Source organism: Nannospalax galili, unplaced genomic scaffold, assembly GCF_000622305.1.
Source record: "Nannospalax galili isolate Female #2095 unplaced genomic scaffold, S.galili_v1.0 scaffold668, whole genome shotgun sequence".
NCBI lineage: Eukaryota > Metazoa > Chordata > Mammalia > Rodentia > Spalacidae > Nannospalax > Nannospalax galili.
Window position 1 is genome coordinate 543,127 of NW_008358090.1, and position 13,568 is coordinate 556,694.

General features: G+C 48.3%; 1 protein-coding gene across 4 annotated transcripts in view; it reads right to left on the reverse strand.

The window, feature by feature from the left end:
• Lmf1 (lipase maturation factor 1) overlaps positions 1–13,568 on the reverse strand; it is a 102,031-nt gene that overhangs the window by 11,301 nt on the left and 77,162 nt on the right. For 3 of the 4 annotated variants that reach the window (XR_003847502.1, XM_008856158.3, XM_029557740.1), the window contains one exon: positions 8,883–9,050. The exons of the other annotated variant lie outside the window; for it this stretch is intronic. Coding sequence is in view for 2 of the 3 variants with exons in the window: in XM_008856158.3 (XP_008854380.1) it covers positions 8,883–9,050 (168 nt within the window). In the remaining variant the exon portion in view is untranslated. The remainder of the gene's footprint in view (positions 1–8,882; positions 9,051–13,568) is intronic. 4 annotated transcript variants of the gene reach the window in all.

Genomic DNA, 13,568 nt, shown 5'->3' on the forward strand with positions numbered 1-13,568 from the left:
AAAAAAAAAGTTATCAGGACTAAACGCTAGGCTGCTTCCACCCATATACTGACCTGTACAACATGATTCCCTGTCTGCTCACTTCCACTCTGTCACCCTTAAACTCCAGTACATTGAGGGAAAGGATGGGAAAGAGACCTCAAGGGGCAGCCTCATTCCCATTCGCTCAGTTTCCCAGTGGCCTGCTTCACTGGAACATCATTTTATAGGATCCTATGCCCAGGTGTGTGTTTTCCCCTCCCCACAGCAGAGCCCATCTGAGAAATGCACAATTTCCTAGCAGTTCATACACAAGAGGAACCATCATAAGTAAACTGCCTGCCTTCCCCAGGCAGCAGGTCCCCCAGAGCACCCCAGGGGCCCAACCTGAGGTTTCCTAGGAAGGAGGTGACCAGCCTAAGCTCTAACACTGCACCTGTGACTTCTGCTCCATCCTAGACAAAGGTTTATTATCTTGGTTAGCATTAATTGCCAACTGCACATAGGCTAAATTCATCTGAGAAGGGAGTCTCAATTGAGAGATTTCCCAGGTCATACTGACTTGCACATATGTCTGTGAGGGATTGTTTTGATTGTTAATGGATGCAGGAGGGCTCAGCTCACTATGGGCAATACCATTCCCTGGGGAGATAGTCCTAAGCTGTATAAGAAAGCTAACATGAGCCAATGAGCAAGCCAGAAAGCAGCATTCTTCCATGGTTTCTGCTGTTCCCTTGGCTATGAGTGAGTTTCTTGCTCAGAGGTAAACTAGCAATCAGGCTGGCCTTCAAGTTTCTACCTTAACTTCCTTTTGTGATGAATTATGACCTGAAAGTGTGAAACAAAATAAACCCTTTCTTCTCCTAAATTGAGTGTGTTTATCACAGTAACAGAAAGGAAACTAGAACAGTCATGGTTAGGGTCAGAGCCAGGAGACAGAACCTCCACAGCCAATGGAAACAGCTTGTTATGGACCACACACAGGAAAACAGTGAGTCCTATGACACCATATCCTTCTCTGCCATTGTTTCCTAGAGCAGATATGAGGAGAGAAGCCCAGCAGGGCAGAGGACACCAAGACTGAGGAATTGAAAGCTGGTGTGTAGCCAGGAGCCAGGAAAAGCCAGATGAATGGGCACCTTTGGATTTCAGGCTGACCCTGATTTCAGGGACACAGTAAGCCTCAGGTGGCAGGGAAAGGGTGGGAGTTGAGGGCCAAGCAGGACAGAGGCTCCCATAGGGCCAGAGACTTCTGAGTCTTGATGACCAGGGTAGAGAGACTCAGCTAAAAACTAGGCATATGAAGGGACCAGGAAAAGCAAGTGCTCTGGGAGGATGAATAGGCACTAGCCACGGTACTACAGACCTGCCCACAAGAGTTTGAAAATGTGTTCAAAGAGTGACATCAACTTAAAAGTTCACAATCATCTGGTCAGAGGAGAACTTGGCGCTGAGGGAAGATGACATGCAGACACTCAACAGCTAACAGTACCTGGGCTATGCCCAAGCAAAAAGTAATGGACATAGAGGTTGAAGTCAGATGTCAGCCATGACTCAGGGAAAGACAGTTGGCAGAAACAATCAAAATTCTACAATTTTGGAACTAGTAGGAAAGTTAAAATGGCAATTGTAAATGATCTCCAAATCTAAATACAACATAATCATGGTTGAGGGTTCTAAAATGAGGGTTCAAAATGAAGGTTCTAAAGCAGAACCAGCAATAATTCTGGAGTTGAAAAGGTGATCTACAAAGTGAGAAACTTCCTGGGTGAGCTTTGGAACAACAGTGACATTTTAAATAGAACACAGCATGTGAGACTGGGCAGCACAGGTTCCCCAGCCCAAGGCACAGAACTGAGAGGCTAAGCAGGAACAGCAGAGTCTTGGGATACACACCATACCCAGTCTCTAGCCTACATGAAATTGAAGACCCAGAGTAGAATAGGAAACATGAAGTATGTCCCCCAAGTCCTTAATTGATGACAATAAATGTACGGATCAAAGAAATCCAGGAAATTACAAGCAGAATAGGCTTGAAGAAGCAACACAGCTAGGAAGAAGCAACCAGCTAGGAAGACACAGCACATAAAAGAACAGGAACAAGGGGACAGCTGACTGTGTAGCAGGAGCAATGTCAGAACCTGATGGAAGGACATCTTTAAGGTGCCAGAAACTGTCAAGCTGCTAAGTATGATGGTCCATGTCTATATCTTAGTATTCAAGAAGCTGAGGCAAAAGAACTACAAATTCAAGGCTAGCCTAGGCTACATGATGAAAACTGTCTTTTTTAAAAAGTGAGAGACTCCCATCAAAAGAACTCCACTAAGAAATAGGAAAAACTGGTTAGACGAGGTGGCACACACCTTTAGCCCCAGCACTAGGGAGGCAGAGGCAGGCTGATCTACGTAGCAAGTCCCAGGGCAGCTGGGGCAACAAGGAGACCCTGTCTCCAAAGCAAACAAACAAAACAAAATGAAACACTCTTCAGGCAGGAGAAAGTGATCTCTAGGTAAACTTGGATCTATACAACATATAGTGCTAGAAACATGAAATGCATATTGAAATTTAAGTCTTTGGGGGCTGGAGAGATGGCTCAGTGGTTAAGAGATTACTACTCTTGTAGGGGACCCTAAATCAGGTCCCAGTACCCACATCAAATGGCTCAAAAACACCTGTAACTCCAGCTCCAGGGGATACAACACCCTCTTCTGGATGCTGAGGGCACTTGTACTCACATGTGCACATCCCACCCCCTCAAATATATACCTAATTAAAAATATATCTTTAAAAAATTTAAGTCTTAGCCAGGCTTGGTGGCCTACGCCTTTAATCCAGCACTTGGGAGGCAGAGGCAGGCGGTTCTCTGTGAGTTCAAGGCCAACCTGATCCACATAGTGAGTTCCAGAACAGCTGGGGCTACAGGGGAGACCCTGTCTCAAAAAGACCAAAAAAAAAAAAAAAAAAAAAATTAAGTCTTGGGACTGGAGAGATGGCGGCTCAGTGGCTAAGAGCACTGGCTGCTCTTGCAGAGGACCAGGGTTCAATTCCCAGCACCTACATGGCAGCTAGCAGCCATTCATAACTCCAGCTCTAGGGGATCCGATGCCTTCTTCTGACCTCTGTGGGCACTGCACGACATGGGTGCACTTACCTACATCCAGGTAATACACTCATACACATAAAAATAAATCAAACATTAAAAAAAAAATTTAAGTCTTTAGCTATGTGGTGGCACATGCTTTTAATCCCACACTCAGGAGGCAGAGGCAGATGTCCAGACTACCCTGGAAGACCATTGTCCTCCATCCTACCCGAAGTAGATAGGGCCCTCAGCTCCCACAGCAGGTGGGCTGGGGCTCAAGGTTGCCCAACTGGGACCTATTGGGCAGCTATGACTGTTTTCAGTGGGCTCCAGGGCTCTTTTTTGTCAATGTGATTTCTCTAAGTTTTTTTTTTTTGACTTTGAAACAGGGGTCTCCCTGTAGCCCCAGCTGGCCTAGAATTCACTACGTAGACCAGGCTGGCCTTGACTCACAGAGATCTGCCTGCCTCTGTTTCCCAAGTGCTGGGACTACAGGCGTACACTACCACACCCGGTGATTTCTCTAGTTTTTGAATAAAATTATAAACTATACTGCCCTGAAGTTTGGGTGCTGAAACTTCCCAGTTCTGGTACTTCCAACCACCTTTGTGATGCTCCAGAGACGTGGACCTGGCTATGTGCAGAATATGCCTGGCCTGTGTTCATGGTCCACTGCAGTGTCATCTTGGTGGGCAGCATTGCATATCTGTCTTCTCTGGATTGGATATGACCAATGCTCTCTTGAATCAGAGCTGTGATCACCTGTACAGCTCATATGGAGGTCTCTTTACTGCCCAAAGATATATAAGAGGGGACTGGGTGAGACTCTTCAGTAATGTAGCTGCCTGAACACTGCCCAGGGGACTCTTTGGCAGCACAGCTTTCCATGATTCATGCTGCACGTGGGACTCTTCAGTGCCTATGAGTCACTGAAGCTCCTGCAAATAACCCAAATAAACTCCCTGGTTCACCAAACTGGACTAGGATGGAATCTTTTCTTTGGTCTGTAGGTGCTCTCTCTACCTGGGGTGTACAGGAGTTTCTTTACATCGTCCCAGGAAAAGTCATGTGACAGATGGTGACTCTGAATCCACACTAACCACTGTTCCTTTCTGCGTGGGGACACTGATCTCCTCAGACAATTCAGATATCATCTCTCTGGCTCCCAAGCAGGAAAGTTGCAGTTTATCACTTTGAGGTAAGGCAGTAGCTGACCACTCTGATGAGATGCCATGTATACCTGCCACAGACCCTTGCCTGCCCCTGCTCTGTGAGGCAAGAGTGATGTCCTCTGTCCATAAATCAGGAGTCTGTGTATTTATACTCCAATCCTTTCTTCCAGCAGAGTCCTATACAATGTTTCCCATGGGAAGACCCAGTGAGCTGTCCTGCTGGACAGCTTGGAACCCTGCACTGACCTCCTTGGTAGTTTTGCAGGCCTGGCTACACATTTGAGGAGCTTTGAGAGACACAGCCCTGCCCTGGAGTTGCTAGACTTGTTGGTGGGGCCAGACATGAGTGTATTTCCAAAGCCCCCTCTAACTCAGGTGGGAAACCCTAGAGAACTAGGTCTCACAGAGCAGTTTTGTGGCATGTATCAGTTACTTTTCTTGTTGCCAAATTCCTGACAGAAGCAAATTAAGGGAAAGAAAGATCTGTCCCATGGTTTGAGGGTGTGCAGTCCATCATGGAGGGGAAGGCACAATGGCAAGAACTTGAGGCACATTGACTATAGGCACATTGTGTCTATAGTCAGGGAGCAGAGAGAGATGAATGCTGGAGCTTAGCTCTCTTCTTTTTCCCCATTTCATTCAGTCCTGTCTATGGGATGATGCCACTAACATTCAGGGTCGTAGGTCTTCCCTATTCAGTTAATCCTCTCTGAAATACCCTCACAAACATGCACAGAAGTGTGTCTCCTAGGGATTCCGAAGATGATGATGCAGGTTAACCATCAGCAGATGAAATTTCATTTGTAATAAAATACTGTGGAGAGCCTATGACACGCTGCCCAGGTAGACAGATGGTAGCTGTGCTTAGAGGTCAGGCCTACCGGGTCCACACAGTTCAGAATCCCCTCCCTGCACTGGGTGTTTGTTCAGTCAGGAGACTGGAATTCATCATGCAGCACAAGGTCCAAGTACTCCAAGGAGATCTCATCTTTCTTGTTTTCCTTTTAGCATCACTGAAGCCGTCCCCTCAGAGGGAAATGAATCTAGTCACAGCCCATCTGTGTTTACCACTGACCAGTAGAGCTCTCAACGAGTTCTCAGTGCACTCTGCAGATGACCAGCTGGAGCATGGCCCTGTGCTGTGGATGGCCCTGCACCGTGGAGCGGCTGAGGCCAGGGGAGCCCTGGGGACAGCAGAGGAAGGTAAACGTTTAGTGGTGGAATTCAGCCCCAGAGACACTGCAGCAGATGTTCCAGGAAGATGCAACATGACCCTGAAAGGAAGAAGGGGGAGTTTCTGGATGTCCCTGCTGGGCTTTCAGTTACCACACAGGACATACTGCTTGTGGGCCGGCTTCCCACAGGGAGGGAGCTTGTGGGGACCTTCCAGAGGACATGTATATGGCCATAGGTACCTTCCATAGAAGACACATGTGCTCACTGGTACCTTCCACAGAGGACATGTATTTGCTCTTGGGGCATCTGCATCCTGGGGCAGCCCCATGTGGCCTCAGAGGCGTCAACCTCTAAAATTTGCCTCTCCAAGATCCTATCCCACCCGAGAACTGAGATAGTGTCTCAGACCTAGCCTGGCCTCCTCCTCCTTTCTTAGTGGGGACTGATACCATGGTGGGCCTCAGATGTCCTGACACAGCTCGGCAGTGGAGGCTGACCATGCTACCCCTTCCGGGGTCATCTCCTCAGAAATCTTCTGGCCCTTCCCACGTGGATCCTGTGGCCGTATGGGACACTAGGTGCAGCTGTGTAAACTGAGCGTGGGAGGAAGTGAGTGAGCTCAAACTCCGCCTGGCCCACAGGAAGGAACATAGGAACTAATGGGTCAGGACATAGGGCAGTTCCAGCACCACACTGCACTCAGTGATGCTGCAGGGTTGAGGGTGCTGGAGAGTTAGCTATAGCAATCCATAATAAAGGACACATAGATGTCCCAAACACCATCCATGGGGGCTCTTGGGATAGTAAGGCAAGGCATGCCCTGCTAGCCCCATCCCACACTCCAGCCTGTCTGGTGAGCAGGAGGGATCCCAGCTGGATCTGGGGGACATCATACCAGGCCTGGGAAAAGCTATGGCCTGGGGCACCTCCACCTTGTTTTGGCTCTGGTGTGGACAGTTCCATTTCTCCATCAGGAGAGGTAAGTGGGAATTGCTGGTCAGGGATCTGCAGCTGATGGAGACCATGCTGGGGATGCCTTGCCTAGTGCCTGCTGCCTCTGCTGGGACAGTAGTTAACAGTAGCTCAAGGCTGTTGGTAGCTCTGAGAGGCTGTGGTGTAGGCTTCTCCATTTTCTAGGTGTCCCATGAGGGGGTTGCTGGCAGAAGTCTGCTGCACAGCTCCCCAGACACAAGGAGGAAGAGGCTCCTGAACCCAAGGAGACTCCAGAACCCAAGGAATTTACTACGCCCAGATCAGGATTTGTGAGATAAAGTCATCTATCTTGGCTGGATGCCTGTTCCTAGTACTTGTGCAGCTGAGGCACTATAGGCAGCTGGCTCTAGCATCATGACAGCCCTGGTCTCTGCAAGAGTCTCCCAGTGTCAGGTGTAGAACACATGTGCCTATCTTGGGCCTCACCCTCCCTGAATCTGAGTGTTTTTGAAGACCCAGTCCAGGCGTCAGCCTTCTTTCCAGGCTTGACAGGCCCAGGCATATTCCTGCAATCATCTTCAACCCCACACTGGGTCCAGGCAAAGACTGAAACACTTGAGACCACGTCTCTTCCTCAAGGTTTGGTCTGACATTCCCTAGATTCAGCTGGATGTATCCTGTGCCCCAGGCAGGGTAGAGTCTGGGTCTGGGAGCCAGCAGGGCATGGCCTTTGTCATCTATGACTGGTACTGTCTGTGGCCCTCAGAAGGTGGGTGGGAAACAAGCACCTCCATGGAGGAGGTCAGCTTCAAGAAGAAATGAACAGTTAAACCACAGGGAGTTGTGAGGAGCTTCAATACAAATGACTGAGAGAAGCCAGTCTGAGAGGTAACACACTGTGGTTCGAGCTCCACAATACTTGGGAAAAGCAGTACTACAGTGGCTGAAAGTCAGGGGTCACTGTGAACAGACGTGTACAGAGGACTCTCAAGGTAGGCCATGTTGACAGTGTCCAAACCCACAGGATGCTCTATGGACTCTGGTTAACCAGTCATGAGTCACTATTATACCATCACCCTGCATTTTACCAGTGCAAGGTATTTCTAATGGGGACTCAAGGGAGTTGGGGCACAAGGGGATCCTCTGTGATCTCTACACAGCTTCTAGAAGTATCCTAACTAAATAAAACAAAACAGAGCTGAAATACTGGAACACTGAAAGCAGGTGGACATTAGGGGCCAGAGATGGCTTAAGCAGCAAAAGGTCATTAAGATTATGGGGCAAAGATGCCAGTAAAACACTCAGGTCCTAGTGAGCCCTGATTTAAATACAGCCCTGCCTAAAGAAAAAGGGTACGAGGAGAAGGGAAAGGCTCACAGATCCAGAACCTGTAATGATAAGAACATGAAGCCCTCTCCCCATGGCTTACTAATAAATTTGAAAACAGCTGAAATGGATACATTTCCAAGAAAATGCTGACTGCTGAGGCTGCTCCGAGAAGGACGTCCCACAGGCACAGCCACTGCAAAGCTTTCAAAGTCCCTTATGCCCAGCATTGCCCAGATTTCCAAGAACAGGCTGCCTGGGTCTCTATGGACCTTTCAGAAAGAGGTTTGTCCTCGAGTGTGGGGCGGTATGCCCAGACAGGGAACCCACACCAGGCCCACATTAGTCTGGAAAACTACAGACAGGTCTCCTTCACTGACAACCATGCAAAATCTAAAACAAAACATTGGCAAATTAGCCCCAGCAATATATTAAAATACCCACAGCATGACCAAGCTAGGTTTATTCTAGGAATACAAAACTAGCTCAAGCAGAGCAGCAGTAATGTAATTCACTTCATTAACAGATGGGAGAGGAAAAAAACCAGTGACCCTTTCCCGACTGATGGGGAAAATGTCAGCCATGTTCAACATTCATTCATAACTGAAAATGGAAGTTCCCAAACACAAGGTGATCCTGGCCTTATGATGTAGGCCTATCATCCCATCTACTGGAGAGACTGAGGCAGGAGAAGTTCAGAACAGCTGAGCTACAGAATGAGTTTAAGCAAGCCTGGGCAACTTAGTGAGATCCTGACTCAAAAAGCAAAAAGAGGGCTAGGGGAGGTGGAAAAAGGATGATCACAAGTTTCAGGCCGGCCAGGGTTACATGGTGAGATAGTATCAATAAAGAAACAACAAACAACTCACTCCAAGTCTTGGTGGACATGTAAAAGGAAATTTCTAGAACTTAAATTTTAGAATTGGGTCCAAGAACACAGGGAGTATCTCCTAGGCCACTGTGTGTCTGACCAAGACCTGCATTGGTGTCCTGTGGGTAGGGCAACCAGACCACACCATGGGTCCATGAGTTGGACACAGTGAGGGCCCTGCAGGGGGAGAGGTGGAGTTGGTGAAGTCTCTCCCCATGGCCTTGCTGCTAACACAGGAGGGCAGAGCCCTGTGATGAAGGGATAGCTAGAAACTGTGAGGCAGGTTATTGTCATCTGTAGACATGAAGGGGACTCTGGGTAGTGGCACTTGGGCACAGCCTACCTGGAACAGGATCTGCAGCACCCCGTGGAGAATGCACATCCGGCGTCCAAGGAACAGGAAGAAGGGCACGAGGAGCTCCAAAAAGTGGTTGCTGAGTGTCTCGAAGCGGTGGAACCACCAGGGTGATCTGTGCAGATAGTAGGCCATTGGGTTGGGAACTGGCTGAGTCTGTGGGGACAGGAGGGGCTTTAGAGTCACCAATCTGGCTGATTCCAGTGGCAGTGCTGCCCTGGCTATGTAGAGGCCATCTGTTCTTCAGTCCTGTGCATGTGCAACTGGCCTGGCCAGTCAGACGGCTGGAGGACTTCTGTGGGCTGGTTGTTTTTTTGAAGCAAAATCAAGTTCTTTCTGTTTTAAACTCTCACCATCTACATGCAAAACAGTAAACTATAGGTGGAGACACATCTGTAAACACTTGTGACCAAATCAAGATTATAAGGGACCCAAGAACTGGCCTGTTGCCCCTGAACACTGGTGGAACTGTTGGCTGCAGTTCCTTGGGGCTCATGGCCCCATGACCTGCCATGGTCTGCTACCTAGTGCTCACAGTCCATTTCAGGCCTCCCATTCATGGCCAGGCATCATGGGCCCTGGGGTCTTTTGGTCTGCTTGGGGGCTCCTGTAGGATCATGCAGGACTGCTTCATAGGAAAGGGGCTTGAGAGGGATGAGGGCCACTAGGGCAGTAGTAGTAGCCCTGAACAAACAGAGGCAGGAAGTAAAGGGAGGCAGAGAAGGAGCTGGAATGATGCCTGGAGAACAGTGTAGCACTTCACTTTCTCTTAGGCATAGTTCTCTTCAGATCTGACCTTGGCCATAGGGCGCTTGAGGAGCCCACTCATCAGCTCATCCTGTCATGAGTGTGGAGGCCCTGCCACAGTGACACCTCCCCCAAGCTGCTACATGTGCCCCTCCTACAGGACTCCTGCTACTTGTCTCATCCACATGAGCATAAGAAAAATAAACAGCTCAGCAGGCCAGGACAGAAGCCAAGCTTTCCATTTAATGATGATGCAAGGGAGGCACAGGCAGCCGTCTACCTAGCTCTGTGGGGGGCATCATGCAGAGGGTATGCTCCCCTCTTTTAATGGTTCTCCAACAGAAATAAGCAACTAGTCTGAGCAGAGAAACTCAGCAGCCCTGTGCCAGGAGACAGAAGTCCTTGTATCAGCTCTGTCTGCCTAACCCCACATTCCCCTCAGCTGTTGCTCCTTCACTTTCTCCCAGATACATCGCTTCAATAGGACCAAAGAACAAAACCCACACAGCTCGCCTGTGTTAGGCATTGGGTTAATCCAGGCTGCCATCACCCTGGGCCATATCCCAGTGCAGCCCTTGTCACCATCTCCTGTTGGGACAGATTCTGAGAATTAGTGTCTAACTCTATATCCCCTGGGCAAAGGGGATTCTACTCTGACCTGAGGACTCTGAGTCCTACCTAGAAATGACATTTGCAGAGGAGTTGTTTAAGGATGGAACAGGAAGGCACTCCACCTATCAATGGTGTTGCAGCCTCTGGACCCCTGAAACTCCCAGCTGTCCCAGCAAAGAAAAGGAAGCAGAAAATTGGGGGAGACTACTTGATGGGGACCTACATGCTGGCAAAGGGGTGCAGGATTAGGAAAGATATAACCCCAGCTCAGAAACAGTGCCTGCAAAGTCACTGTGCTTCAGATGCTGGTGTCCATCAGCTCAGAGGACAACACATCATGAAGAATGAAACACCAAGACTCAGACACTCACCTCAGCCTAGCAAGGGGTCTGCACAAGCTCAGTGTGGTAGGTGCTGGGGATGCCCAGAAAGCCTGAGTGCTACAAGGAAAAGGGCCCCTCAGTACTCATGGGCTTTCCTATAACCATGAAAAACAAAAACAAAAACAAAAACAAAAACAGAAAACAAGGGAAAGAGGGTGAGTAGGTTTTCTGAGCTCTGCATCTCTGCTGAAGGACTCTGGAACAGGCATCCCTGATCTGTGGACCAGGACCTGACTTTATAGCAGGGCCTGTTCGGTACACTGGCTCTTACCTGAAGCTTGCTAGAAGGTGGCACATGTGTACCCATGTGTACACCTTAAACTCTAAGTTCTTACTCTAGTTTTGGGGTGATCAGCCTCTTCTCTCACCCCTAAATACTGCTTAGAGCTGGAAAATGTGGAAGTAATGGTGCCAAGCTCCCTCTGGAATGAGAGAGGTGACTTACACTGAAGAAAGGCCTCAGGACAAACAGGAGCACAGCAGACCAGCAGCCTATGTTTCATGGTAATTGGCTCTTGGAGACTGAGGCCCAACATGGTGGCCACTTCTAGGCAGGGTGGGAAGCCAGAAAGCTGTGCCACGTGTGCCTTCACAGTGCTAAGCACCAGCTACTGGCTGCTGCTTCCCATACCTCCAGGTGACTGGAGATGGAGAGAAGGAAATATGAGTGGTAAAGGCGGTCATTTAAAGATGGTGACTGGGATGACCAGAGTACTGAACTGACAATGCAATGTGGTTTTCTCTGTGGTACAGGTTGTCCTAGTTTGTGGCAAGCAGGTGTCCCTCTAGGAGTATACCCAATGGATTGCCCAAAAGAGTCTGTGTCCCCTCTCCTCAAGTCCCAGCTTATCACTGGACTTATCTTCACTAAGAGGACACAGGAAAGAGACTTCCCAGCACAGCCTTATGAAGCCAGGTTCATAAGAAAGGTCCCTTTGAGAGAGCCACCCTGTTGTGATCTTCTTCCACTATGAAGAAAGTCAACTCCATGTGAAAGTCACTCCACTGTGTAGGAGGCCACATGGCACAGCAGTGATGTTCCTGAGGGAAGGCAGAACCCCTGGCATGCCTGATGTGGGTGGTCCTACCTAACACAGCATGAAGCAGAACCTCCTGGCAGAACATGAGGGATGCTAACTATGGTTCAGGAGATGCAGAATATTAAGCTTGAATCTAGATTTAGAACAGAGTTCTATGGTTACAGCATAGGACCTCTGCAACCTAATATATGGAAATATAGAGGTCTGGGGCTGGAGAGATGGCTCAGTGGTTAAGAGCACTGACTGCTCTTGCAGGGGACCTGCATTCGATTCCCAGCACCCACATGGCAGCTATGAACTGTCTGTAACTCCAGTTCCAAGGGAATCCAGAGCTCTCTTCTGACCTCCGTGGCACTGCATGGCACAGGTGCACTCACATACACGCAGGCAATACACACATACACATAAAATAAAAATAATAAAAATATTTTTAAAATATAGAGGTCTAGACAAAGCAAGCACATGACAACTCAAAAGCTTGCATGGCTGTAACAGATTTGTGATTCTACTTTTGGTTTTCTACACAAGAAACTTCTTTTCCCCCTTTTTGAGACAAGGTCTCCCTGTCCCAGCTGGCTTGGAACTCGCTATGTAGACCAGGCTGGCCTCAATCTCACAGAGATTCACCTGCCTCTGCCTCCTGAATGGTGAGATTAAAGGCATGTGCCACCATACCCAACTCTGGCATGCATTTTTTAATTTTTTGTCTTTTTGAGACAGGGTCTCCCTGGAACTCGATATGTAGACCAGGTTGGCCTTGAACTCACAAAGATCTGCCTGCCTCTGCCTCCCAAGTGCTGGGATTAAAGGTGTGTGCTACCACGCCCGGCCTAGGCATGTATTTTTTAAAAGCTATCACTAGTCTAAAAGCTGGTATTACTGGAACTTTGGATTGTGACTCCACATTTTTTTTTCTATATAACTTGAGACAAACACATTTTTAAAAAATGTTAGCTCAGGTTTTTGGACTCACAATGTATAAAGACATAGTTCTGTGATATCAACAACTGAAGGGAGCAGGTAGAGAGGTGTATGGGAGCAGAGCGCTCATGTGCTATTGAGGAAGAGCTGGTATAAATCGCTTCAGGATACTCAGCATCATTTCCATAGCAACAGTAAAGAGCTACAGAAATTACACAAAATGTAATGAAGAAGTGACTTATACTCCCAGCACTTGGGAGGCAGAGGCAGGTGGATCTCTGTGAGTTCAAGGCCAGCCTGGTATACATAGTGAGTTCTAGGACAGCTGGGGCTACAGGGAGACCCTGTCTCAAAAAGACCAGCACTCGGGAGGCAGAGGCAGGCGGATCTTTGTGAGTTCAAGGCCAGCCTGGTCTACATAGTGAGTTCTAGGACAGCTGGGGCTACAGGGAGACCCTGTCTCAAAAAGACCAAAAAAAATTTTTTTTTTTGTATGTACGAGTGTATTGCCTGCATATGTTATTCACCCGTGTTGTGCAGTGTCTGCAGAGGTCAGAGGAAGGCGTTGGATCCCCTGGAACTGGAGTTATGAACAGCTGTTAGCTGCCATGTAGGTGCTGGGAATTGAACCCAGGTCCTCTGCAAGAGCAGTCAGTGCTGTTAACTGCTGAGCCATTTCTCCAGCCCTCTTTCAGCATTTTTAAAATTAGTATTACTTGTGTAGTGTCGCATGCCTTTAATCCCAGCACTTGGGAGGCAGAGGCAGGTGGGTCTCTGAGTTCAAGGCCAGCCTGGTCTACATAGTGAGTTCCAGGACATCTGGGGCTACAGGGAAACCCTATCTCAAAAAGACCAAAACAAAACAAAACAACAACAACAACAACAACAAAAAACCCCAAAAAACCCAAAATAAAATTAGTATTACTTGAAGCTAACCTGATATGGTCACTCATTCATTATGTCTTTATATA